At 44.1% G+C, this 26,523-nt stretch overlaps 1 protein-coding gene across 1 annotated transcript in view; it reads left to right on the top strand.

Annotated features, from left to right (window-relative positions):
* Window positions 1-304: 304 nt before the first annotated feature.
* The window catches only part of SLC22A16 (solute carrier family 22 member 16), a 41,155-nt gene continuing 14,936 nt past the window's right edge, over window positions 305-26,523 (top strand). The window contains exons 1-3 of the mRNA XM_030316157.1: window positions 305-392; window positions 13,899-14,378; window positions 21,956-22,073. Of these exons, the coding sequence (XP_030172017.1) occupies window positions 340-392; window positions 13,899-14,378; window positions 21,956-22,073 (651 nt within the window). The 5' untranslated portion in view covers window positions 305-339. The remainder of the gene's footprint in view (window positions 393-13,898; window positions 14,379-21,955; window positions 22,074-26,523) is intronic.

Genomic DNA, 26,523 nt, shown 5'->3' with positions numbered 1-26,523 from the left:
CAGAGAGACAGAGAGAGGCGACCACGACGACGCGGTGAGTGTCCCACAGGAGGGAGGGAGGGCGCGGGCGCGACGGCGGGCCCCGGGACCACGACGAGCTGGGGACGAGGCCACGGCGGCGGGGAGAAGCCGGAGGCTGCGCGGGCGGGGAGGGGAGACCGGCCACGGAGGGGGGAAGCGAGCCCGGCCCCGCGAGCCGCCCGCTGGCGCGCGGGGGACACTGCCGGCGGGGCTGGCCCCCCGGGGCGGGGCGGGGCGGGGCGGGGCGCGGTGCCCGCCGTCCCGGGCGCTCGGCGCGCTCGGAGTGTCCAGCTGGGGAGCGCAGCGCACGGCGGCACCATGAAGCCCCACAATTTGGAGTTGATTTTTGACCACGTGGGGCACTTCGGCAGGTAGGGAGTTGGGGGTGGGCAGGGGGGAGGGCGGCGGAGGGGAGCGGGAGCCACGTGGAGGGGGCGCCGGCGGGGTCTGTTTCTTTCCGTTGCGGTGGGGGGGGGGGGGTTCTCGCGCGGCGCTCCCGATACGGAAACCTCTCCCGCTCGTTTCGTGGGGTAGTCGGGAGACCCGCGTCCGGACTCCGGGCCCAGGGCTGGGCTTGTCCTCTCGGACTCCGGCGCCGGGGTCTCCCCGACAGCGAGCAGCGGGGCGCTGGGACTGGCCTCCGGAGTGGTGGCTGCTGCGAGCAGGTGGGACCCGGGGCGCGCCCTCTGCGGGAGCCCAAGTCCGAGGTCGGGCCGGAGCGGCCGGCTCACACGAGTGGAGGAGTGCCTGCTCCTGGCGGCCCGTTTCTCCAGTCCGCCAAACCGGCCCCTCTTTCACTTCCCCGGACGACTGCTGACCAGCTCTGCCCCGTAGGGTCTGCCTCTGTGCCTGGCAGGCAGGTATTGCCCCAGGAAAACCCGTTAGTCAGATTTTGTTGCCATTTATAGAAGCCTAAAGATGTGCCAGGTACATTGTGTCGGCTTGTTACACACAGAGTTTCATTTGATGCCCTTGCGAAGGAGGTGTTTGCATCCTTATTTTAATGATTGGGAAACTGAGGCTGGTAGGGCCAGGGTCCCACAGACGCCACACGCTGGGACCCAGATTTAGCCACGTTGCACCCCCCTTTCATTCGTCAAATTAATTAAGACATTAAAATATTGCATTCATTCATTCATTCATAGAGAAACGCTCCTCTCTGACCCAGAGGCTTTTGGGAGGAGAGGCTGCTGGGTGAGGGGCTATACAGTAAGTATGACGATCAGAGGTTTGGAGCTAAGTCCTGGCCTGCCTCTTACCTCTAATATTCTGGTAATATTGTGCCTCAGTTTCCTATCCACAAAACAGGAATCACAATAATTCCTGCCTTACCTCCCAGGCTTGTAGTGAGGAGATGGTGTGGTGCTGTTTTCCAAGCCGGAAAGTTGCATAAATGTTGGTTATGATTCTGCGTGGCGGGAGGGAGAAGGTGGTTGAGCAGTCCTAGGAGAGGCAGGAGGTCCCAGCTCTCTCCTGCTTCCTCCTAATACCTGTGTTTCTTGAACACTGATCTGTGCCTGGCTCTGTCAGAAGCTTTTGGTACATGCTACCTTCTTTTGTCTTCTCTACAGCTCCGTGAGATTGGTAGTATCACTCTCATTTTACACCTGAGAAAACTGGGGCTTGTGCGTACGTCACAGATCTGGTAATGGCAGGGCAGAATTGGATGTCGTTGGAAGTCCATCAGTCCCCATAGCCCACGCTCTCAACCATGATGCTCTCCTGAGCACGGTTAGGTACCATCCCCAGGACTCCATCGGGCTCTTTATATATTATCTTGTTTTATCCTTCTTGAAGCAGAATAGCATGGGGAGTACAAGATCCGCTCTGGGGGTTGGAGGTCTGAGTTCCAGTCCTGGCTCTACCACATACTGTGTGGTCTTCAACATTTCACTTACTACTTCCTCATCTGTGAAATGAGGGTAATTGTTACCCTCCAAATGCTTATTGTAAGGACTCCACATGCAGCCTCTCATTACATCCTTACAGTAACCCTATGAGGTAGGAGGTGCTAATACCATTCTTTCCCTTTGTATTTTAGAGATTAACAAGGTCATTGTATCAGTTGGTGTTTGGCTAACAGAGATCCCTCAGTTGGAAGTTTGTCCCTCTCCAGTAACTATTCAGGGTAGGTTCTTCCCACGGGGTCATCCAGGGACCCAAGTGGGTGAGGCAGCCCTGTCATCCACAGCATGGGGCTCTCTCTCTCTCTGTGCTTGGGCATCTGGCCCCATTGTCCTCACCTGCAGCAAACAGTCAAACGTAGCTCTCCATGGTGGGAAAAGGAGAGAGTGGATTTGGGGAGACAACTCTTAGCTGGCTACAATGGTGTGTGCAAAAGTCTTAACATTCAGTAAGTTCTCAGTAAATCATGGTTATTATTGTTACCCGAGTCCCCATCCTGGTAGGAAGGGTTGGCTTGTGAAAGCAGCATGTAGCGAGGCAAGGGTAACAAGCATGCTTACAAAAGGTGAAAACAGTGTGACCATGGCATGGGATCCCCAATTTTCTCTGATATTTGCTGTAATTGTGCTTTTTTATTGTTTATAAATAGAAAGGGAGGTTATCGTGCTTCGTTATTTAGCCTTCTTTTAGGGAAACCTAGTGAAAGTGTTAAGTAGGGAACCTTAATTATCTTTCATTTAGCATTAATCATTTCTAAGGGGCGGAAGCACTATCCTAGTCACCTTTAAGAGAGGGAAGCAGGACACCTAAGAATTAAAAAGCTGTTCCTGGTCTTGTCCTGAAGCCATACTGAAGTTCCATAAACTTCATGGATTAAGGCCCACGTGAGAGGGAAATGAGGAAGCATACTCAGGTATCTGTGCTGGGATAATCTCAGAACTGGTTCCCTGAGTTGTCTTGGCTTAAGGGGAAAAATAACTTAAAATACTAGAGTTGGAATGTGGAGCCTGTAGCTGATTTACACCTATGGACACAGGTAGTTTTGTTTTTTCAATATATGAACCTGCTTTGGTTCATCTTTTCTGACTTCACCTTATGAACATCGTAATAGCCAGCACTTCTGTGCACTAACAATGTGCCATAGTGCTTTACATTAACCCTTTTCAGTCCCTCAACAACCCACTTTTCAGATAAGGAAACTGAGGCACAGAAAGTTTAAGGATCTTGCCCATGGTCCCAGGTGGTAAATAACAGACACAAGATTCAAACCTTAGTAATCTGGCTCTGGAGGCCATGCTCTTGACCACAGAGGGGTACCACCAGTTACGTTTCTTTATACAGAATGATATAAATCTAGGACTGAAGGTAATTTTCTTCACCTGTCACCCAGATTGCATGGGTCCATTTCTGGTCATCTTTGCTTTTCCTTGCCTCTGGGGTTTCTGCCTACTGTGTCTGTATGATTCTTTTTTTCCATTAGTGTGCCTCTCTAGCTGTGAACAGAGTGCTGTGTTATATCTATAAGTGTTATCCCAGAGGGTCCTCAGGTTGGGCAGACTGATAACACCTGTTGGACCGTAATCTTTGTAAGGGAGAGAGTGGTATGTCAGAATGCTAGATGCCTCGGGAAATAGGGTCTTGTTTTTTCCAGAAGTTATCCTTGCAACGAGGAAAGGGAAATTTGAGTTGCAAGGATACTCAGGACCTTTCCAGCATGTAGAAAGCATATTTCTGTGAACCAACATGGGTTGTTTGGGAACTGCGAAGAGGCGTATTATTCCTAGAGTATAAAGTATGAGGGCGACAGAAGGGAGGTAAGTTCACAGTCATCTCTAAGAATATTTTTGTGTGGCATGCTGAGGAGTTTAGGTATTAGGAAGGTCACTTTGCAGAATGGAAGGTGCATTGGAGGGGCAGGAGTTTGGTAACAGCCCAGAGAAGACCTAGGTAAGAGCCCAGGCGGGAGATAAGGAGGGTCTGGACCGAGGCAGGGGGAGTGTGAGCAGGGAGGACTGGACAGTTTTGACAGGAGGGACTGATGGGGCCTTCTGGTTATAAAGGACAAGTGGGCAAGACACTCCCCCATTCCATGCATCCTATTTCTGGTTTGTGTAGATGATGGTGTCCTAAACTCAGAAACAGTTACACTCCAGGTGGGGCAGGCTTGGGGCTTGCATCAGTTTGAGAGTCTTGTGGGAATTCCAGTTTGAGGCATTTAACAGGCATTTGGATAAATAATGTATTGCTCAGGCAAGACGCCTCCTTGTCAGTATGGGTTGGGTGGCCATTCAGGGCTGAAGGCACAATGTGGACACTGGGTATGACTTGGTACCCATTCCAGTCAAGCCTCAGCAGGGCATTGCCGAGTACTTTTCCTGCTCTCTGGGTCCTGCAGATATAAAACGTTTAAATTGATATATTACATGTATACAGAAAAGTATGCACCATACTCTACAACCTGATCAATCATCATAAAGTGAACACCGCCAGACCACCCCTTCTCATGCCCTCTCTCAAGCAATATCCTCTCCCCTCCTCAGCCACCACTGTCCTCATAGCTATGGCCACGGGTTAGTTTTGTCTGATTCTAAACTTAAATAAATGGAGTAAAAAATCATAGACTTTTGGTTGGGCTTCTTTTGTTCAACATCATATATGGGGGGGGGTCACCCACATTGAGCGCCATGGTAGTTTGTTGGTTTTCACCAGCATACAGGATGTCATGACACGAATATTCCACAGTTCATTCACTCACTGTTAACAGACATTTATATTGTCTCCAGGTTGGGTTTATCACACATAGTTCCTCTCGTCTATGTATTTTAAGGTCCTTGTGTATGCATTTCGTTGGGTACGTACCTGGGAGAGGAATCCCTCTGGCCGAGTGTGCATGTGGTCAGCTGCCAGACAGATGTGCAAAGCAGCTGTGGCAAATTACACCCTCACAAGCTGTTTAGGAGAGTCCCAGTGGCTCCACAACAACTGTTAAATATTTTCAACGTCAAATCTTGTATCAACAGATAATTCAACTGAAGATTTTGATTTCCCGGGGTGGTGTTTCTCATCCATGTCAGAGTCTCTTAGGAAGCGTTTTAAGCTTGTATAGAGTTCTGGATCCTACCTCAGACCTCCTGAACCACAATCACTAGGGGTGGGATAGAGAAGACAAATCCTAGTCTCAGAGGTTGCTGTGGTGGATGCTCTGTTGGTGTGTGTGTGTGTGTGTGTGTGTGTGTGTGTGTGTGTGTAAGTAGTTCTAGTGTTGACTGTGGGATTCAGGCTGGTTGGGGAAGGAATTGAAGCCAGGAAGGTGGCAATAAGCTAAAGAAGCTGGTGGGATCCAAAGACTGGGCACCTGGATGGTGCTGGGGATGGGGTCAATGGGAAGCACTCGGGGATATGGGGGAGAGTGGGAGGTTACGGTCAGCAGAATGTGAACTTTTCAACGGTGGAGCCATTCCAGGGGAAGAAACTACTTAGGTACCAACCCAGATGCTAACGTGCATGATCCAACATACAGTGTTAGTAGAATAGGCACAGTAACCCACCCAGACAGTGCCAAATAAGGTGTCCTGTATAGCACAAGCAGCAGGTGTAACCTGGATGAGGGAAATGGGGAGCTTCTGCTGTGCAAGAACAGGCACAGCAGAATCTAGAATCTGCCTGACAGAAGCAGAACCACTCCGATGGAATTGTCTAACAGGATCCTTCTATCCTGTTATCCATCATCCTTGCAGGCTGGAAAGTGCTTCCTGAGAAATTGCCGGGGAAGGAAGAAACACTTCCTGAATTCACAAGCCTGTTCCCTGGCGCAGGTGACCCACCAACCACACCAGGTGCTCACAAGTAGCATAGTGTGTGCAGGCCAAGGGCAGAGCCTGACCCTGTGGCTCTCCAGTGATATCTAGTAGCCCATGCATGGGGGCTAGTGACCTGCAGGGATGAGGGTTCAGGCACCACCATTTCAAGCTGTGATCTTAGCTTCTCAGGGCCTATTGAGTCACAGCAACTCAGGCTTGTCTTCCCAGCCTGCTGTTCCTACCCGGCCCCTCTGTATGGAATAGACCGAAGCAGATTTCTGATAGTTTTTCTTCGGGCAGGGGCGCCTTTTCTAGAAAAACAGAGCTGGCTCCTTTTAGCTGCAAGGACTCAGGCTTTAGTGCTCTAGGCTCTTTTCTTGGCTGCCTATCCCATACTCTGAGAATAGTATTTGTGTGTTCTCCCTCCCTTTCTGTTGCTAGAAAAAAGCCACTTGTTGCTTGCTTGCCTTTTGCTTTGTGTTTTTCTTTTCTGAACTAGCTGCTGGGGCCAGTGCCAAACACAGAGTTCAGCCTTGAAACCGTGGCCAGCTCCAGCGTGTGGTGTCTTGATGGCCACAATATGTTACATTGATTCCATTTTACTTCTTTATCGACGTGGGTTTCTATGAGACGTGAGGAACCGTGGCCACGTGCCAGCTTGGCAGTCATCCCCGAGGACTTGGGGACGTTGCCAGCTTGACAGTTTCACAGCACCACTTCTATGACTTTGCTTAGCGTTGCCACTTTGTGATAGTCTCCCAGGTGGGGTGTGTTCACCCCTCTGGCTGGCAAAGATGATTCTTTGGAGCACCATGAAAACACCTACTTTGTACACGAATGTATACGTGTAAGTAAATATATATGACTTTATATTTCCATATGCATCATATGTATGTCACTTTAATCTGGGAATACGTGTATCCAGATATGCTCATTTTATACATCTGTGCCCACACACACATTCATTTTTTTGTTGGTGGAGAACCCAGTAAAAATTTTTTATACACTGGCCTCTTTTTTTTTTTTTTTAAGTTGATTTGTTTATTTAGAGAGAGCGTGCGCAGGGGAATGGCAGAAAGAGAGGAAGAGAGAGAATCCCTTGCAGGCTCTGTGCTGTCATCATGGAGCCTGACACGGGGCCCAAACCCATGAACCATGAGATCATGGCCTGAGCTGAAATCAAGAGTCAGACGCTTAACTGACTGAGCCGCCCAGGTGCCCCCATACACTGGCCTCGTGAACACCTCTCCTTACCAGAGGTACTGAGTATGCATTAACCTCAGCACTGTCCCTTTTACCCAGAGGGATTCTATGACATTCTGTATACATTGCACAGCACATCGTTCTGGGCACCACAGGATAGACTAACGTGATTGAAGCACCGTTCCTACCTTTATGGGAGTGTCGTTCAGCCTTTTGTGGGATTTCTTTGGTGGCTGTTGATTTGGTAGAGGAATAGAAAGCATTCACCTGACGTTCGTTAAAAAATACACGTATATAACAGAAGGTACTTCAGCTGTATACGGTGGTCAGAGAAGGGAAAGAAAGAAATGGGGGAGGAGATGAGCAAATGAGAGATGGTGGAGCAGGGGAAGCAAATAGAAAGGGTGGGCCTGAGAGAAGCAGGCAGTGGGGGATAAGTAGGGGCCTGATGGAGGCGGTTAGCGTGGAGGGAGCAGAGCCATGGAGAGGAGGTGCTGCGGCAGGAACAGGTGAGGCCAGCAGTTGTCACGGTGTGAGACCTGCACATCTCTGGGTCTGCAAGATCCCAGCTGCTGTCATAGTAACACAGAGACATTAGTTGACTCGTTTAGTCTCACTCTCTGATGAAGGCACAGTGGAGTTTTCCAGAGGCTAGCCGACACGTGAGAATGCATCAGCTGGAATGCAGACACTGGTATGAAAAACTAGCTGTCTTCCGTTAATCTAAATTTAAAATTTTTTAATGTCAATTTATTTGGGAGAGAGGGAGAGAGAGAGGAAGAGAGAGAGGGAGACACAGAATCCGAAGCAAGTTCCAGGCTCTGAGCTGTCAGAACAGAGCCCAACATGGGGCTCGAACTCACAAACTGTGAGATCATGACCCAGGCCAAGTCGGACACTTGATTAATGGACTGAGCCACCCGGGTACCCCATTAATCGAAATCTTAAATGTAAAACAACACCATGCTGCTCACTAATTTTGTTTCATTTTGTTTTGAAAACTATGGCTATATGTTCTTTAACGGCTTATTCCTGTTATGTTTAAGTGGATGAATAAATGTTAAAAATTTTCTCCTTTTTAATTTCTAATACATACTGACGACTCACATAAAGAAAAGACCCTTGGGACCCTCAACACTTTTAAGGATACAAAGGCTCCTGAGAACAAAACATTTGAGAACAAGTGAGCTACAGGAGGGTCAGAAGTGCCTTCCAGATAGAAGGCACACCAGGACCAGGGCGATGGGCAGCTCCAAAAAGCAGGCAGGGAGATAAAGATTGTATGTAGCAACAGTGCAGTTTGGCTCAGTGTGATCTGGCAGGACCTATTTTCTACTTCCTGTTATAACGGTTTTACAGTAATGTTCCTCGTTGTCCAAACTGATCATTTTAAAATTGAATATTGAAACCACCTGCCCAAAGGGGGCTGTTCTATCTTGATTCCAGGGGTCTGAAATTACTGGGGAAATCCACATTTTATATATTTTACCCTGCCGTCCTATGGGCACAGTTGTCCTTGTGAGACAATTTTTACTTCGGAGAATATGTCACTGCTTGTTGGTTTGAGTCTGTAAATTTGGAGACCTTACATTTACTTTTAAATTTTGAATAAATAATTTTTGGATCATTTTAGATTTACAGAAAAGTTGCAAAGATAGTTCCTGTATGTCTCTCACCCAGTTTTCCCCATTGTTAACATCTTACATCACCACGGCATATTTGGCAAAGTAGGAAGCTGACATTAGTATATTACTATCAACTAAACTCCAGGCTTTCACCAGTTTTCCCACTCACATTCTCTTCCTGTTGCAGGATCTAATCCAGGGTATGACACTGCATTTAGTTGATATGTTATTCCAGTCTCCTCTGGTCTGTGGTAGTTTCTTAGTCTCTCCTTGTTTTGTTTTTAATGACCTTGGTGGTCTTTAGGCATATTGGCCTGGAAACCTGTAGAATGTCCTACAATCTGGGATTTTTTACTGTTTTTCTCCTGGATAGACTAGGATTATGGCTTTTGGGAGATGTCGCCGAGGTGTGAAGTGCTTGATGATCACATCATATGAGGAGGTACATGATATCCACATAACATCATTGGGGGTATTAACCTTCAACGTTTGGTTAAGATAGGATTTGCCTGATTTCTCCCACTGTAAAGTTACTATTCTTTCCTTTTTCCTTCTTTGTTTTTTTTGTTTTGAGAGAGAGAGTGTGTGTGCGTGAGAGGAGGAGAGGGGAAGGAGAGAGAGAGAGAGAGAGAGAGAGAGAGAGAGAGAGAGCCTAAGCAGGCTCCACGCTCAGCTCAGAGCTCCACACAGGGCTCAATCCTATGACCCCAGGATCATGACCTGAGCTGAAATCAAGAGTCCCATGCTCAACTGACTGAGCCATCAAGACACTCCCCCTTTTTTTCCTATCATATTCTTTGGAAAGGAGTCACTGTGTCTTAGCCTGCCCTTCAGGAGTAAAGGGTAGGAATGAAACTCCATCTCCCATAGAGGGGGAATATCTGCAGATAGTACTTGGAATTCTACTAGAAGAAAGATTAGTTTCATCTCTCCTTTGTACTTGTTTGTTCAACCATTTATTTATACCAAGTGGTATATTTATCAGGATTCTCCAGAAAAACACAATTGATAGGATATATAAATAGAGAGACATAGATGTAGATAAGAGGAGATCTATTACAGGAATTGGCTCACACAATTATAGAAGTGAGAAGTCCCACAGTGTGCTGTGTGCAAGCCAGAGACCTGGGAAAACCAATGGTGCAATTCAGTCCCAGTCCCAAGGTCTGAGAACCACAGGGTTGATGGTGTAAGCCCCAGGCAGAGTCTAATCCAGGAGCACAGGGGCACGAGATGTCTGAGGGCATGATAACATGGAGGTCTCGGTCCACGCAAAGAAAGTGAATTAGTACTTCCTTGGCTTTTTTGTTCTCTTCAGGTTCTCAACAGGTTGGGTGATGCCCACCCACATTGGTGAAGATGATGTTTACTCAGTTTACAGGTTCAAATGCCAGTCTCGTCTGGAGATCCCTCACAGACGCACGCAGATACAATGTTTTGCCAACTGTCTGGGCATCCCCTTGGCCCAGTCAAGTTGATTCATAAAATTAACCATCATAGGTTCACCCCTTGTCAACTTGCAACCCATATGGATCTCTTTACACCAAACTTGATCTCTAAATAAAGACAATAACAAGGTCCTAATTCTACCCAACATGATACAACTATCCAACATACAACTAAATACACTAATCCCTTTCCCAGAAGGGAACATAAAGTCCTTGGATGATGTTTACTCTTTTTTTGATATCCCGTAACTTAAATATTATGGTGTAAAACTATTTAAATACTTATATGTCAATACATCTTATGTTATATGAGGAGACAATAAGGAAGAAAACAAAGATATTTGCTTAATATATGTCTATATATACACAAGCATTCATAACAAAATAAAGAAGAAATACTCGCAGTGCCTGGTGGCTCAGTTGGTTAAATGTCAGACTCTTGACGTCGGCTTGAGTCGTGATCTTGCGGTCATGGGTTCGAGCCCCACACTGGGCTCTGTGCTGACAGTGCAGAGCCTGCTTGAGATTCTTTCTCCCTCTCTGTCCTCCCCTCCCCCACTGGCACACACACTGTCTCTCTCTCAAAAAATAAACTTCCTTTTTTTTTTTTTTTTTTAGAGAAGAAATACTCATGATAATTACAGCCCTTGTTTCTATAACTGGTCATGTGGTTGTAGGTGGTATTTTGTATAACTACCTTCTTTTCAGGACCCATTCTCTATTCCCTTTGCCTTAAGCAAGAACCTCAGTTGCCTGTGGACCTTTACCTGATAAAGTGACCCACCCTTTATTCCTTGAAGGGTCTGGGCCATTAATATTCCTGCCTGGATTGGGTTGTTGTAATTTCCCATTGACCTAATTCACAGGGCATGGTAATGCTAAGGAGATACCTTAAGGAATCTCCTGTATTGCAGACATACTCTTTCTTACCTCCATCGTGGTGTCAATTTCCCCTTGATATTCAGGATCCTGCACCCCAACCAACACTGTAACTCCCTGCTTTGCCTTTTGATTCAGACGCCTGAGGAACCCAAAGTGGTCAGGCAACAGTCTTTATTTCCAGGTCAGTGGAATCGCTGTTGTGTCCCCTGGTGGCAGTATTCTTCCCTCTGGAACTAAGATCTTGAGGCTAGCAGAGCATAAGATTATGGGAACAGGAAGCAAAAATTTTGTTAGGGGATCGCTAGGTGTAAAAGTGAGTGCTACAGCCCTCATTTCCACGCCTTGATTCCTGGACCCGTGAGTGCTGACTATTTGAGAAATAGCACCATATATTGGACACTGATTTGGGGCATATGCAAAGAGGCCAATTAGACATTGTCATTCAGCTGCTCCCAGGATGAGGTTCTGTGTTTGATTTTCGGGCCTGTGGCTACAGGAGATAAGGATCTCTTTCAAGATTCACCTTAGAAATTCTTAGGTTGTTTAGGCATTGCTTGAGCTGGGGATTCAAATTCCTTGAGCTCATCTGTTTTCTTTCATTAATTTATCCAACGACAATAGGAGCAACCAACCAATGCCATTACATTTCTTTAGTTTTCAAAAGATGGTTGAAATTTTCAAATGCAGAGTCACTTAGCCCCTTGCTTCTTCTAAGTGGTTGATTATGAGCGTCCAACACAGATATTTTGTGTGTTTCTCTAAACAGTGCACACCATGGATTATCAGTGTTCTCTACTGCTGGAAATAGCCATTAGTGCTTTTCAATCTAATCAGATTAGACAACCAATTCCAGAAACCCCAGTACCAATTCAGAAAGCTCATTCTTAAAATTCTGTTCCTTTAGAACTACTTTCAGTACCAAACCCTGTATTCATCAAGATCTCCTAGAAAAACAGAACAAATAGGACATACATAGAGATGTAGATAAGAGATTTATTGTAAGAATTTGTTCACACAGTTACGGAGACAGTCAAGTCCCACAATGTGCTGTCTGTAGGCTGGAGATCCAGGAAAGCTGGTGGCATATTTGTGAGGTCTAAGTCTGAAGGCCTGAAAATTGGGGGGCTGATGATGTAAGTCCTGGTTCAGATGCTGGCAGGCTGGGTTCGAGGACCCAGAAGGGGTCCCACAGGATCAGCCAGGAAGGTCCTTGTCTGTGCACAGGATAGAAATCAAACTCGAGCCAGCAGGAGGTGAAAGCAGAGTTTATTCAAACTATAGAGAGACTGCAGGTACAGACAGAGCTTCTGGAAGACTCAGAAAGGAAAGGAGGAAGTCTTGTATTTGTTCGGGGTCTGGGGGGTTTTATTGAGGATTGTGACCTAGTGTATGTGTCCTCTCAGGCATCCAGGACTCAGAACAAAGATGAGGACCCAAGTGCTATTGCTTGGAGCCAGGGGGCCTTGGCGCCGAGATGTCTAGTGCTGGTGGTCTGGAATATGCATATGACAGCTTCATTGGTCATTCTCACCTGGTCCTTCCTTAGATGTTATCCATTCTGAAGAAATCATTAACTCCTCGTACCTTACAAGGAGGACATACACTGTTTGCATTCTGAGGCATGTGTAAAGTGGGGGTGCAGGTGCTAGCAAGAATGGAAGCAGGAAAAGGAGCAAAAGACAGGTTTTTATGGAGTCTTCAATTTCCCTGTATCAGCCTGAGTCCAAAAGCCTGAGAACCAGGGATGCCAATGTCTAAGAGTAGGAGTAGATGGATCAAATTTGCCCTGCCTCCACCTTTTGTTCTTATTCAGGTCCTCCCTGGATTGGATGATGCCCGCCCACTGATGAGGGCCCTCTTCTTCACTCAGTCTACCGATTCAAATGCTAATCTCATCCAGAGACAACCTCATAGACACATCCAGAAATCATGTTTACCAGCCCAGTCATGCTGACATAAAATTAAACATCACAGTATAGACTTGTATATTTATTTTATACTTTGGGATATACCATGCTATTTATTTTGTTGCTCAAATTGTTTCAAACTTGCCCATTTGGGAGGTTTTTCAGATTGGTTCCTGTGTCCCTTTAACATGCCCCCATCATTTTGTATTTTGAGCGCTTCCTTACTTTCTGATACCGCAAGCATACCTAAAGCATTAGGCATGTTTTTCGTTTTCCCTGACTTGGTCTTAAATGAGCCATTTTTCCTGGTTTCTTTTATTGAAGGATGGTATTTAGAAAACAAGATCTGGGCACTGGGTGTGCTTGTTGCTATTGAGATGTTGATGCAGGCTGGCTGGGTTTGAGGACCAGCCAAGAGGGTCCTTGGCTTCGTGGAGAATACAAATCAAATGTGAGCCAAGAGGAAGTGAGGACAGAGTTTATCGAAGACCTAGAGAGAGCAGATAGAGACAGAGCATCTGGGAGACTCAGAAAGGAAAGGAGACTGAGTTCCATATTTGCTTGGAGTCTGGGGTATTGGGGACAGTGGTCTGGTGCACGTGTCTTCTCAAGCATCCAGGACCAAAGACGAGCGTTCAGGTGTTCTGCATAGGTCACTTACGACCTGGCACCAGGTGTCTTGATGAGTTAGTGGTCTTGGCCCTACCTGGTCACTCCCTTGATGCTATCTCCCGTGCTGGAAGACTCCAAGGAAATCATTAACTCCCTGGCCTTTACAAGGAGGACATATACTACCTGTTCTATAAGGCATGTGTAAGGTGGGGATATAGGTCCTAGCAAGAATAGAAACAGTAAAAGGAGCAAAAAAAGCAGTCCCTTTAGTTTCCCTGTCTCAGTGTCATTGCTTCTAGGCCCTCCTACCAGACAGAGCTATGTGTATATACTAACATGTTATGTATATGTATATATTACATATCTATAATTATTTCTGTATTTATTCATCTATATATATATTAAGCTAACCATGATGAACACCCTTCGTATTTGCTTATAGTCTTTTTTAGCCTGTAGGTTGGATATAATAACTTGCTTTTCTTCTCTTTTCAGATTTCAGATATTCCTCTATTTTATATGTGCTTTCCAGAACATCTCTTGTGGTATCCACTACTTGGCTTCTGTGTTCATGACAGTGTCCCCCTACCATACCTGCAGGCCCCCAGGCAACGTGAGTCGGGTTCTTTTCCACAATATCTCTAGTTGGAGGTTGGAGGACATCTGGATCCTGTTTTTCACAGGCCACGAAGATCACATTATAGTGCAGCTACAGAACGGTGAGGTCTGGGAGCTCACAAGTTGTCACAGATTCCGGAGGGATGACAAATCTGGTTTGAACTATGATTACAGTGGCCGTAAGAGTAGCTTTCCTTGCGTGGATGGCTATGTCTATGACAAGAGCAAGTGGGACAGCACCGTGGTGACTCAGTGGGATCTGGTCTGTAACCGAGAATGGTTCGCAAAGGTGATCCAGCCTGTGTTTATGGTGGGAGTCCTGCTGGGAGCAATGATTTTTGGCTACCTTTCTGACAGGTAAAATGAAATATTTAAGTTTGTTGCATCAGGGTTCATTTTCCTATCTGGTTTTCTTAAAGGTCAAGGAATTGTGTTCAAAGCTTTAGTCATTTTCATACCTCCTATCTAAATACCTGCCTCTTTGCTCATCTGTTATTTAGAGGCACACAAAAAACCATAGTGTTAGAGGATGGGTTTTGAAGACAGTCTGCCTGGGTTCAGACCCTGGTTCTACCACTTATTAGCCATGAGCCCTAGGCAAATTGCATAACCTGTGTTTCAGAAAGTAGTCTATAAGCTGGTGATGAAAATAATAGCACTCACTTCAAAGGGTTATTGCAAAAATAGTAAAAAAAGTACCTTGGACATATAACCACTCAATAAATACTGGTTACTATTTGAATATCAACATATATGTATCTGTATCTATCTATCTATCTATCTATCTATCTAATTTTCTAAAAATAAACTTGTTTTTTAAGAAGTGTAGCCTGGTTCTGAGCAATAATATCTATGAAATTGTGGGTTTGATATACCAGCCATATTTTCTTAAAAAAACACACACACATTAAAATGAATACATAACCCTTAAATAAGGCAAAGTTCATCTCTGTGTGGACAAAGACTGTATTTAAAGTACCTGTGCTAAAGCACAGAAATGAACTTCTCTGGTCCCCATAGTTGTGAGTTTTACAGCCATTTGCTGGGCCCTGGGAACCTGAGGGCAACAGCTTAGGTCCAAATCCCACCCTTGGGATGTGCTAGTCTAATGGGACTGACAAACATGTCCAAAATAAAATGATAGGGCTTTGTTGTGGCCAGGGCCATAGGAGAAGTGAGAACAAATGGAGGCAAAATCTATGGAAGCCTAAAGGGAGGAGTGCCTAGGTCTTCCCACCCCTAACCCTATCCCAGGAGGTGGCATTTGAATAATGAAATTAAGGCAGAAGTGGAGTCTAGTTATTATTTGGTGGATGAAGTTATGTTACTATGTTTAAGAATCTTCTTTTCCAGGGGCACCTGGGTGGCTCAGTCGGTTGAGCATCCGACTTCAGCTCAGGTCATGATCTCGCGGTCTATGTGTTTGAGCCCTGCGTTGGGCTCTGTGCTGACAGCACAGAGCCTGGAGCCTACTTCAGATTCTGTCTCCCTCTCTTTCTGCCCCTCTCCCATTCATGCTCTGTATTTCTCTCTCTCTGTCAAAAATAAATAAACATTAAAAAAAAATTTAAAAAAAGAATCTTCTATTCCAGAGCACCTGGGTGGCTCAGTCAGTTAAGTGTCTGACTTCAGCTTAGATCATGATCTTGCAGTTTGCAGGTTCGAGCCCCACATTGGGTTCTCTGCTGATAGCACAGAGCCTGCTTCAGATCCTCTGTCCCCTTCTCTCTCTGCCCCTCCCCTGCTGGTTATCTCTCTCTCTCTCTCAAAATAAATAAATAAATAAATAAATAAACTTTAAAAAAAGCATTAAAAAAGAATCTTCTGTTCCATAACCATCTTCCTGGAATGTGGAAATTAGGTCCGTCAAAGCCAAAAACATGATTAAAAGGCACCATGAGTGAGAGTCAGTAGAAGCAATAGGCCCCCAAAGCAGACCTTCTGCACAAAGAAGACTTGAAATACTGGAATTGTCAGGCACAGATAAAAATTCACTATGCTTACTGCTGTTAAACAAATAGAAGACAAGCCTGAAATTATTAGTAAAAATCTGGAAATTGTATTTTATTTTTGTTTTTTAAATATTTATTTATTTAGAGAGCGAGCATGCACACACGAGTGGGAGAGGGGCAGTGAGAGAGAGAGAGAGAGAGAATCCTAAGTAGGCTCTACACTGTCAGCACAGAGCTTGACACGGGCTCTGTATTTTATTTATTTATTTATTTATTTATTTATTTATTTATTTAAGTAAGCTCTTTGCCCAACATGGAGCTCAAACTCATGACCCCAAGATCAAGAGTTGCATGTTCCACTGCCTAAACCAGCCAGGTGTCCCTGGAAATTGTATTTTAAAATGACATAAAATTGAAGAATAACTACCTAGAACATCTAGAAAAAAAACCATAATAAGTGACAAATTCCTGGGCAGTTTTAACAACCTATTACATATAACTAGAGAAAGAATGAGTAAAATTGATAAGAGCTCAGAAAAAATTATCAATAGTAAACATAAGAGAGACAGTTGGAAAATATGAGAAATTAAAATTCATGAAGGCAGAGGGATAAGGTCTGAAATATACTTAATATTGGAAACTTATCAGGGACGCCTAGGTGGCTTAGTCGGTTAAGCCTCTGACTCTTGATTTCCACTCAGGTCATGATCTCACGGTTTGTGGGATCAAGCTCGGTGTCCTGCTTGGGATTCTCTCTCTCCCTCTCTCTCTGCCCGTCCCCTGCTTGCATGCTCTCTCTGTCTCTCTCTCTCATAAATAAACATTAAAAAAAATAGTGGAATTTACCACATTAATAGATTAGAAGACAAAATTCATATTAAACACTTAATGAGTACAGGAAAAACATTTGATAAATTTCAAAATCCATTCATGATAAAAACTAAAAGTGGAAGAATGTCCTTAACCCAATTACAGGTGTCTACAAAGAGATCTACCATGAACATCTTAACTGTGAAATATTGAAAGCTTTCCCTTGGAATCAGGAATACATAAGGATGTATGAAACACCGCTTCTGCTTAGTATTATACTGGATATCCTATTACTGTAAAGCAAAACAGAGAAATAAAAGAGAGAGGGAGAAGCAGGGGTGGGGAGAGGGGGAAGGCATAAATGGAAAGAAAGAAGACAAAAAAGTCATTATTTTTAGCCATTACAATTCTGTATGAAGAAAATCCAGCAGAAGAATTATTGGAATTAATGAGCATTTAATGATGTTGCTGGATAAGTTATCAATATATATAAATTAATTATGTTTATATCTACTAGTAACAAATATAAAAATTAAAAAATGCCATTACAGAGCCCAGAAATAAAGTCACACTTATATGGCCAATTAATCTATAACAAAGGAGGCAAGAATCTAAAATGGGTAAAAGACAATCTATTCAATAAATCGTGCTGGGAAAACTGGACAAGAATGGAACTGGACCATTTTCTTACATCGTACACAAAAATAAACTCAAAATGGATTAAAAACCTGAATATGAGACCTAAAACCATAAAACTCCTGGAAGAACACATTGACAGTAATCTCATTGACATTGGCCTAAAGCAACATTTTTCTAGAAATGTCTCCTCAGGCAAGGGAAACAAAAGCAAAAATAAACTATGAGGACTACACTAAAATAAAGAGCTTTTGTGCAACAAAGGAAACCATCAACAAAAGGAAGAAGATATTTGCTAATGATATATCCAATGAGGGAATAATATCCAAAGGGTATAAAGAACTTAGGCAACTCAACACCAGAAAAAACCCTCCAATCTGATTAAAAAATGAACAGAAGATATGAATAGATGTTTTCCCAGAGAAGACAGGCAGATGGCCAACAGACACATGGAAAGATGCTCAACAGCACTAAATGTGAATCAAAACCACAAGAGTTGAGCATCTGACTCTTGGTTTGGCTCAGGTCATGATGCTGGGGTGGTGGGGTCGAGCTCCACCTTGGGCTCTGTGCTGCCTGGTTGGGATTCTTTCTGTCTCTCTGCCCTACTTGCTCTCTCTCTCTCTAAAATAATGGAAAAAAAAATAGCTCACTTTTATGGACCATTTTCTATGAGCTATTTTAAATGTCTTGTGTATTATCTCATGTAATTACTTAAAAAAGTCTGTGAGGTAAACATTATTGGTCCTATTTTAAATACCAGTGCAGAAAAGGAAGGACAGAAGGTCAACCTGGAAAGTAAAGCAGCAGAGCTGGGATTTGAACCCAGGCCCGGGTACCTAACTACTATATTGTATTGTCTCTTCCTTTCTGCCACGAGACCCCAGAGGATGGTCGGAAAAGCTGCACCTTTGACCTGGCTTTTTTTTTTTTTTTTAATTTTTTTTTAACGTTTATTTATTTTTGAGACAGAGAGAGACAGAGCATGAATGGGGGAGGGTCAGAGAGAGGGAGACACAGAATCTGAAACAGGCTCCAGGCTCTGAGCTGTCAGCACAGAGCCTGACGTGGGACTCGAACTCATGGACCGTGAGATCATGACCTGAGCCAAAGTCGGCTGCTTAACCGACTGAGCCACCCAGGTGCCCCTTGACCTGGCTTTTAAACACACAATGGGGAAGGCTTTCTAAGGGAGAAGGAACAACTTCATGTCTTGAGAGAGCCTGGCACATTCAGGGAATTGTGAGGAGGTCAGTTTGGCAGAAGCATAGGATGGATAAACCAAGTGATGCAAAACTGCATCTGGGATTGTTTTATTTCTGGGCAGTATGGGGGGTACACTGGTGTGATGTTAGGAGGACTGGGTGGGAGGCCCTGAGGATGAGGGCTGTAGAAAATGGTGAAGGTCTGAATGAAAGCAGGAGGGGCAGAGAGGGAAGGATGGACACATTGAGGAAGTATGTATGTATGTATGTATTTTGAGAGAGAGAGAAAGAGAGCACAAATGAGCAAGGGGCAGAGAGAGAGAGAAGGAAGCCCAGGAGGGGCAGAGGAGGAGAGAGAGAGAGAGAAGCAGGACCCATCCGAAGCAGGGTTCACCCGAAGCGGGGCTCGTGCTCACCTGAAGCGGGGCACGAGCTCACCCAATCCAGACTGAATCATGATCTGAGCTGAAGTCAGATGCTTAATGACTGAGCCACCCAGGCGCCTGAGAAGGCATTTCGAAACTGACATAATTTGGTGGACTTTAGGAAATGCCAGCATGGAGACAGGTAGGCCACCAGGGTGATATGAGCCAAAGCTGGAGAGTGGGGTTCTACAAGCTGATGGAGAGCGGTCCCTCAGGAGTGGGTGTGGCCAGTGGCACTAGAGAAGGTAAGCAAATAAGGACTGAGAGAGGCAACCTGGAGGTCCCTGGTGACTGGAGAGCAATCTCAGAAAAGCCAGTTGCAACCTGGTGGTCGTGGCTAAGGAAATGTAGGAGTTAAGGAAGTAGATATTCCTTTCAGAGATGCCATCAGTGGAGGAAATGCAAGGTGCAATGAGGCTGAAGGAGTGATGGGATCCAGCGGTTCTTGTCTTTGTTTGGAAAAGACTTAAACTGAAAGGGAAGAGTCATAGGAGAGAGAAACATAGAGGGAAAAAAAAGTAATTGTTAGAATAAGTTCTCAGAGGAGGTGGGAAGAGGCATGATCCAATTCAAAGATTGCAAAATGGTATTTGGAGAGAAAAGTGTGTGTGTCCCTGGGGAGGAGAGAAGAAGAGAAAGCTGAACACAGATTCAGGTTGTGTTGACAAGTGGGCAGAATAGGAGGTTGTGGGGCTTTCTCTTTGATGGTCTCTGTTCTCTGCAGGAGATGGGTGGTGGAGACATTGTGGAAGTTGATTGGGGACGGGTAAAAGGTTTGAAACGGCATTCAGGGCTCAGATGAGATTGAAGCACATGCATGTGTAGGACCAACCATCCCTACTAGTGTGTGGGGGGAGCAGAGAAGGCTGAGCATGTACAGAGGACAGTTTTTATTTGCTTACATATCCTCTGTTCTACCAGGCAAACGTGTTGGTTGGAATCTCAGGACTATATTCTTTTGCCTTAAAATAATCTGTCAGGGAGAAAATATTTGTAAATCATTTATCTAATAGGAGTCCAGTATTCCAAAGATATAAAGAACTCTTACAACTCAACAAGAAAAAGAGAACCCAGTTTAAGAATGGGCAAAGGATTTGGATAGATGTTTCTTTTTTTTTTTATTTGATGTTTTTATTTATTTTTGAGACAGAGACAGAGTATGAGCGGGGGAGGGGCAGAGAGAGAGGGAGACACAGAATCAGAAGCAGGCTCCAGGCTCTGAGCTGTCAGCACAGAGCCCGACGTGAGGCTCGAACTCACAGACCGCGAGATCATGACCTGAGCCGAAGTCGAATGCTCAACCGACTGAGCCACCCAGGCGCCCCAACAGATGTTTCTTTAAAGAATATATGCAAATGGCCAATAAGCACATATAAAAATGCTCAACATCATTAATCATTAAGGAAAATGTAAATCAAAACCACGATGCGATATCCTTGCACACGCACTAGGATGGCTGTAATCAAAAAGACAATGGGGCACCTGGGTGTCTCAGTCAGTTGAGTGTCCAACTCTTGATTTCAGCTCAGGTCATGATCCCAGGGTTGTGGGATCAAGTCCCGAATCAGGCTCCACAATGTGGAGCCTGCTTAGGATTCTCTCTCTCTCTCTCTCTCTCTCTCTCTCTCTCTATCTTTCTCCCTTTCTCCCCATTGCTCCTCTCCCCTGCTCACCCGCATTCTCTCTCTCTCACTTAAAAAAAAAAAAAAAGACAGACAATAATAGACAAGTGTTGTTGAGGATGTGGGGAAATTGGTCCCCTTATACATTGTTGGTGGGACTGTAAAAATAGGGCAGCCACTTTGGAAAACAGTTTGGCACTTCCTCAAATGTTAAACAAAGAGTTGTCATATGATCCAGAAACTCCACTCCTAGGTATACACCCAAGGGAAAACAAGTTCACACAAAATCTTGCTCACAAACGGTCGTGGCAGCATTATGCCCAATTGCCAAAAAGTAGAAACAGTCCCAACTGTCCATCAGCTGACGAATAGATAAACAAAATGTGATACAGCCATAAAGGATTATTTAGACACAAAAAGGAACGAAGTACTGAGACATGCTACATCACAGACGAAACTTGAGGACACAATGCTAAGTAAGAGCAGCTGGACACAGCAGGTCACCTATTGTATGACTCTGTTAATGTAAAATGTCCAGAACAGGCAACTCTGCAGAGAAAGAAAGTAGGTTGGTGGTTGTCAGGGACTGGAGGGAGCAGAGAGGGCAGAATGATGGTTCCTGGGTGCAGAGTTTCTTTTTGGAGTGATGAAAATGTCCTGGAATTAGTAATGAGAGTTGCACAACTTTTTGAACATACTAAAAGCCACTGAATTATATACTTTAAAAGATTGGATTTTATGTGAAGTATATCTCAATTTTTAAAAACCTGTCAGGAATATGATTTGTTTGCTTTTTAGACAAAGAAATGCCCCTCCCAATTATGAAAATAATAGGGCAGGTAAGCACCTTATTCTTAGGAGCAGAATGTGGCAAGAGCTCTGTTTTTAGAGGGGCCTGGCAAGAGCTGACTTACCCCTGTGGGCACAGCCAGCCTGACACGGAAGATGATCCGACAGATCCGAGAGCAGAAGTCCTCTGAGCGAAAGGACACATCCTCCCCACTCTCCCTCGCCATTCCTGGGTTAGGAGGTCCCCTGGGCATCACCCAGGGTGATCATGTATGTATATGAGCGGCTTAGGTAGAGGCCTCCCCACTGAAGACCGGCCTCTTGAAGAAATCCTGCGTTAACTCGTGATTTCCCCCAAATGAATGAATGGATGACAACAATCAATACAGAAGCTATTGAACACATAGATCACGCTCACTTTCATGAACTGGAGTGGATGTTTAAACTCTGATAATCATACCTTGCTGCTTCTGCTGTGTGCTTCTTATTTTTCAGGATAGGAAGACGATTTGTCTTGTGGGCCACAAGCACTGGCATATTTTTATTTGGCCTTGCAGCGGCGTTCTCATTCGATTATTACAGCTTCATGGTCGCACGCTTTCTTCTCGCTATGGTGAGTTGTGGGGGGCGCTTTTCTTAAACCTCTAATTCTACTGCAGTATTTTCATATTAAACCTTACTCTCTCTGAGTGTGGGTCCTTTAGAATGTGGTGAGAGAGATCCGGGGCTGATCTTTGTTCATTCCACTGAGAAGTCTTTCTGCAGAATAGTAGTGCTCTGTGTTTGAATGAAACTCATTAAAATGGAAAATGGTTGCTTACTAGGCAGAACCTTTTTGTTTGACTCCATGCCTGGCACATGACCCACATTCCATGACTACTAAGGCATTATTTTATTTCTGAGCAATTTTGTGGGCCTGGTCAGGGCCTGCACACATGGGCCAAACAGACATTTAAGGTGTAAACAAAGTCGTTTGTGTAATGCACAGTAGGAATGAAAACCAGAGGCATTTGGCTTTTCTGTTATGAGGAACAGGGACGTATAGTTTGGATATCCGCTTTGTCTTATTTGGGCAAACCTGTTGTCCTCTTTGAGCCGTAGTTGCTAATCTATAAACTGTAGAAAATAATACCTGCTTCACTGGTATTGATCACTGGTTGTGATCAGGATTCAACGAGATTAAAGAAAACTTCCACAGTATGGCAGCTGTCACGAAACAGGCCTTCCTTCTGGCAGCGACTATTATAGGAAGTGGACCAGCCAGTGAGGAAGCGTCCCCACACTTGGTGAGGCTTCCAGACAGGTTCCCAGCTGCCAAATGACAGCAGCAGCGACTCTATTTGGAGGTCACTGGTCAAGGATAATGGTGTGAAGTTACCGTCTGTGGGAGGAACATGTGGCCTTGCTGAACACAGAGGTGGGGGTGCATCCCCTCTCACCAGGGTATATGAGCCAAGGGTCCAGCGAGAAGCCAAGGACTTTGGTCTCAGAAGAGGTCACTGCAGCCCCTCACGGAGCAAGGTGCTGTGTTCAGTTTCAGTGTCTTCACTGATGGCTGGAAAGAGTTCCTAGGAAGCCACACAGATGGCCAAGAGTAAGGACGATGCATAAAAAGAGAAACATTTAGGAGAATGGGAGGTGTGGCACCTTTAAAAAAAGTAATTATATATATATTTAGGAACATAAAGAGTGTTTAATACAAAAGGTAACAACAGCAGTCTGTCTCCACTGAGGGCAGAGCAAGAGGAAATGGCCCTGTAACTGATGAGATTTGAGAAGAGGCCTTTTGGTGGGAATGATGGTTCCAGAGGCACAGGTATGGGAGAGGGTGAAGGTCCTCTTTTGGAGGACGTTCTGAAAATAGCTATTTCAGTCTTGCAAATAAAGTGTTTGTTTTCAGAGCTGAGAAAACAAGCCACTCATTGAATACATTTGTAAAATGTGACCTTAAGTTTCTGCGGCTCTTGTCTTTGATTTTCATGCGAAATGCTGTTGTGGTTGAATTCTGAGTAGGGAAGATGCAGACAGACCAATTTACTCACCACATTTATTGATCTGCCCACAGAATGTAATGCTAAGTAAGCAGACCAGGCCATTTCAGTAACCCTACAGTGTAGTGGGAAGGCAAGACACTGATGGGCCATCTTCAAAAATACAATGTTGACAATGGAGGCGTGACAATGGAGTGGTTTAAGTTGGGGTGGGGCAGGGGGAGCAGCGGAGAGTCTGGAGAGCCAGGGCTTTTTAGTTCTGAGGGACGGGTAAGAGAAAAATGTTCCAGGTAGACGCAGCAAGTGAGAAGGCCCTAAGTTGAGAAGGAATGAAAGGTCCAGACGTCTGGAGAGTAGAGAGGAGGTGAAATACCTTGATGAGGCTGAAGGGGAGGGAGATGATTAGGCAGAGGCTTAGAGGGTGATCAAGAGTTTGCTTGACTTCTTAAGGGCTGTGAGCATCTCCTGAAGGGGTTCAGGTGTGGTGAAGTGACCATTCTGGCTGCTCTGTGGGTATAGGGTCAGGGTAGATGTGAAGAACAGAGTGTTACCAGCGGAGGTGACAGGTGTGAAGGGATCCAAGCAGTCTTTGGGGATAATATAGGCAGTTGTGTACAGATTGTCTGAACCCAATGACAGAAGTAACCAATAGGAAGTGGGAGTGGACTCAAGAATTAATATGGAAAAAAAAAAACTTGTCATGGACTGATGTTACTGCTTAACTTAATGGAGAAATTTATAGTATTTTACAATTATCACAATTTTTGTTTGGGTACTGTAACAGCAGCAAACATTTGCCAAACAACAAGATTCTTGGATGTGGGAGTCCTCATTATCAGGGTTCATTGTCTGAGTGTTGCAATTATAAGGCTGTATGGAGAAATGAAGGCTGTTGTCACAAAAATATTAAACTGAACTTTAATGCGGAGGCCCCACTAAGCACACCCCTACTTACTACTATTGTCATCCTCTCTGTCACAGGAAATTGCTTGTAGGTTAGTTAGCCTCTTTGTGACTCTCTGATGCAAGGTGAAATTGCAGGTCTTACAAAGGATGTTTGATTACAAAATGTCTTTGAAAGCAATGGGGGTAAACTGAATCCTACCCAAATCCCTTGGCCAATTGGGATGTGGCTGAGATAGACAAGTTAACTTATGAAGAAATTGACGTCCACAGGATAATGACATGATGAGCCTTCAAAAGAGTATGATTTGAATATCAAAGGATTAGGAGATGCCTTTGGCTTTCGAATAATTTTGCAAAAATTAACTTTATGATTCGTGTTATAAAAGTCAAATGTGAAATAATCCTGTAGGAAAAATTCTAACCTTTTCATCATGCCTCCCACAAAAAAAAATCCATCATTTGATTTGTTCTTTGTTTACTCCAAGAATGATCACATAATATTATTATAGTCTAATTTTTGATAAAGATAGGCTTAATTTCAAAATAATTTTCCCTGATTTTTAAAATTGTAGTTTCCCATTCCCACCAACAGTGCACATAACATAAAATTTCCTATCTTAATCATTTTTAGGTATACATTTAGGGTCATGTTAAGTATATTCATGTTGTGGCACAATCAAAACCACTATCCATCTCCAGAACTCTTTTCATTTTGCAAAAATTGAAACTCTTATACCCATTAAACAGTAAGTCATTTCCTCTTCCACCCAGCCCCTGGCGACCACCATTCTACATCCATGAAATCTACATGATTGCAACTATCCTAGGTACCTTATATAAGTGGAATCATACAGTATTTTATCTTTTTGTGATTGGCTTATTTTACTTAATATAATGTCCTTAAAGTTCATGCATGTTGTAGCCTGTGTCAGAATTTCCTTCCTTTTTGAGGCTGAATGATATTCTATTGTATATACCACATTTTGCTTATCTATTCATCTGTCGATGGATGCTTGGCTTGCTTCTACATTTTAGCCATTGTGAATAATGCTGTTACAAACATGGGTGTACACATATTTCTTTGAGATCTTGCTTCCAGTTATTTTGGGCATGTATCCAAGGTAGGGCTGCTGGATCATATGGTAATCTATTTTTAGTTTTTGGGGGGGAATCCCCATGCTGTTTCCCACAGCAGCTGTATCATTTTACATTCCCACCAAAAAGTGCACAAGGGTTCTGATTTCTCCATATCTTTGTCAACACTTGTTATTTTCTGTTCTGTTTTTGTTTTGTTTTGTTTTGTTTTGTTTTTTATAGTAACCATCCTGATGGTTACGGGGCGGTATCTCATCGTGATTTTGATTTGCATTTCCCTAGTGGTTAGTGATGTTGAGCATCTTTTCATGTGCTTATTGGCCATTCATATATCTTTTTGGAACAATTCATATCCTTTGCTCATTTTGCACTTGATCTTAGCCAAAAGGCCGAGAAGCGATATCCTTTGCTCATTTTGAATTGGATTGTTTTGCTGTTGAGTTTTAGGAGTCTTCTATATATTCTGGGTATTAATTTCTTATCAGATATATAATTTGCAAATATGTCATTCCATACATTGCCTTTTCACTCTGTCGGTAGCGTCCTTTGATGCACAGATGTTTTTAATTTTCATGAAGTCCAATTTGCTTACTCTTTTCTTTTGTTGCCTATTAAAATAAAGTTTCAGTCAAATATTTTTCTTCCCATCAGTTGCCATAATTTTTTGTCCCCATTTAACAATTTTGGATTTAATAATAAGGGCCTCTTGTATATAGATAAATTGGTATGCACATTCACATTTACATTAACTGGGAAATAAATTCACACCGTAGAGGAATACTTACATGAAACAAGAGGTAGGGTCTAACATGTATTGTACAGATCCACTCGTTTATCTCATACTTAACCTCTCAAGTTTGGCCATTTGGGGAAGCAAGGGTGGGGGAAGAATGAAAAAACCCATTTGAAGAAGAAGGATGGATTGGATGAAACACCATTTTATAAATGTGGTATGGCTTTCAGAAAACAATTTTTGTCATTTTCTTTCTTGCCTATGTGTGATTTACAGAGAGATCAGACCCCTTAGCAGTTATAAATATGACCTTAAATCTGGACCACCCTCCCTGCTTT

The sequence above is a fragment of the Lynx canadensis genome, chromosome B2, assembly GCF_007474595.2.
Source record: "Lynx canadensis isolate LIC74 chromosome B2, mLynCan4.pri.v2, whole genome shotgun sequence".
NCBI classification, from domain to species: Eukaryota; Metazoa; Chordata; class Mammalia; order Carnivora; family Felidae; genus Lynx; species Lynx canadensis.
This window is presented reverse-complemented; position numbering and strand designations above follow the sequence as displayed.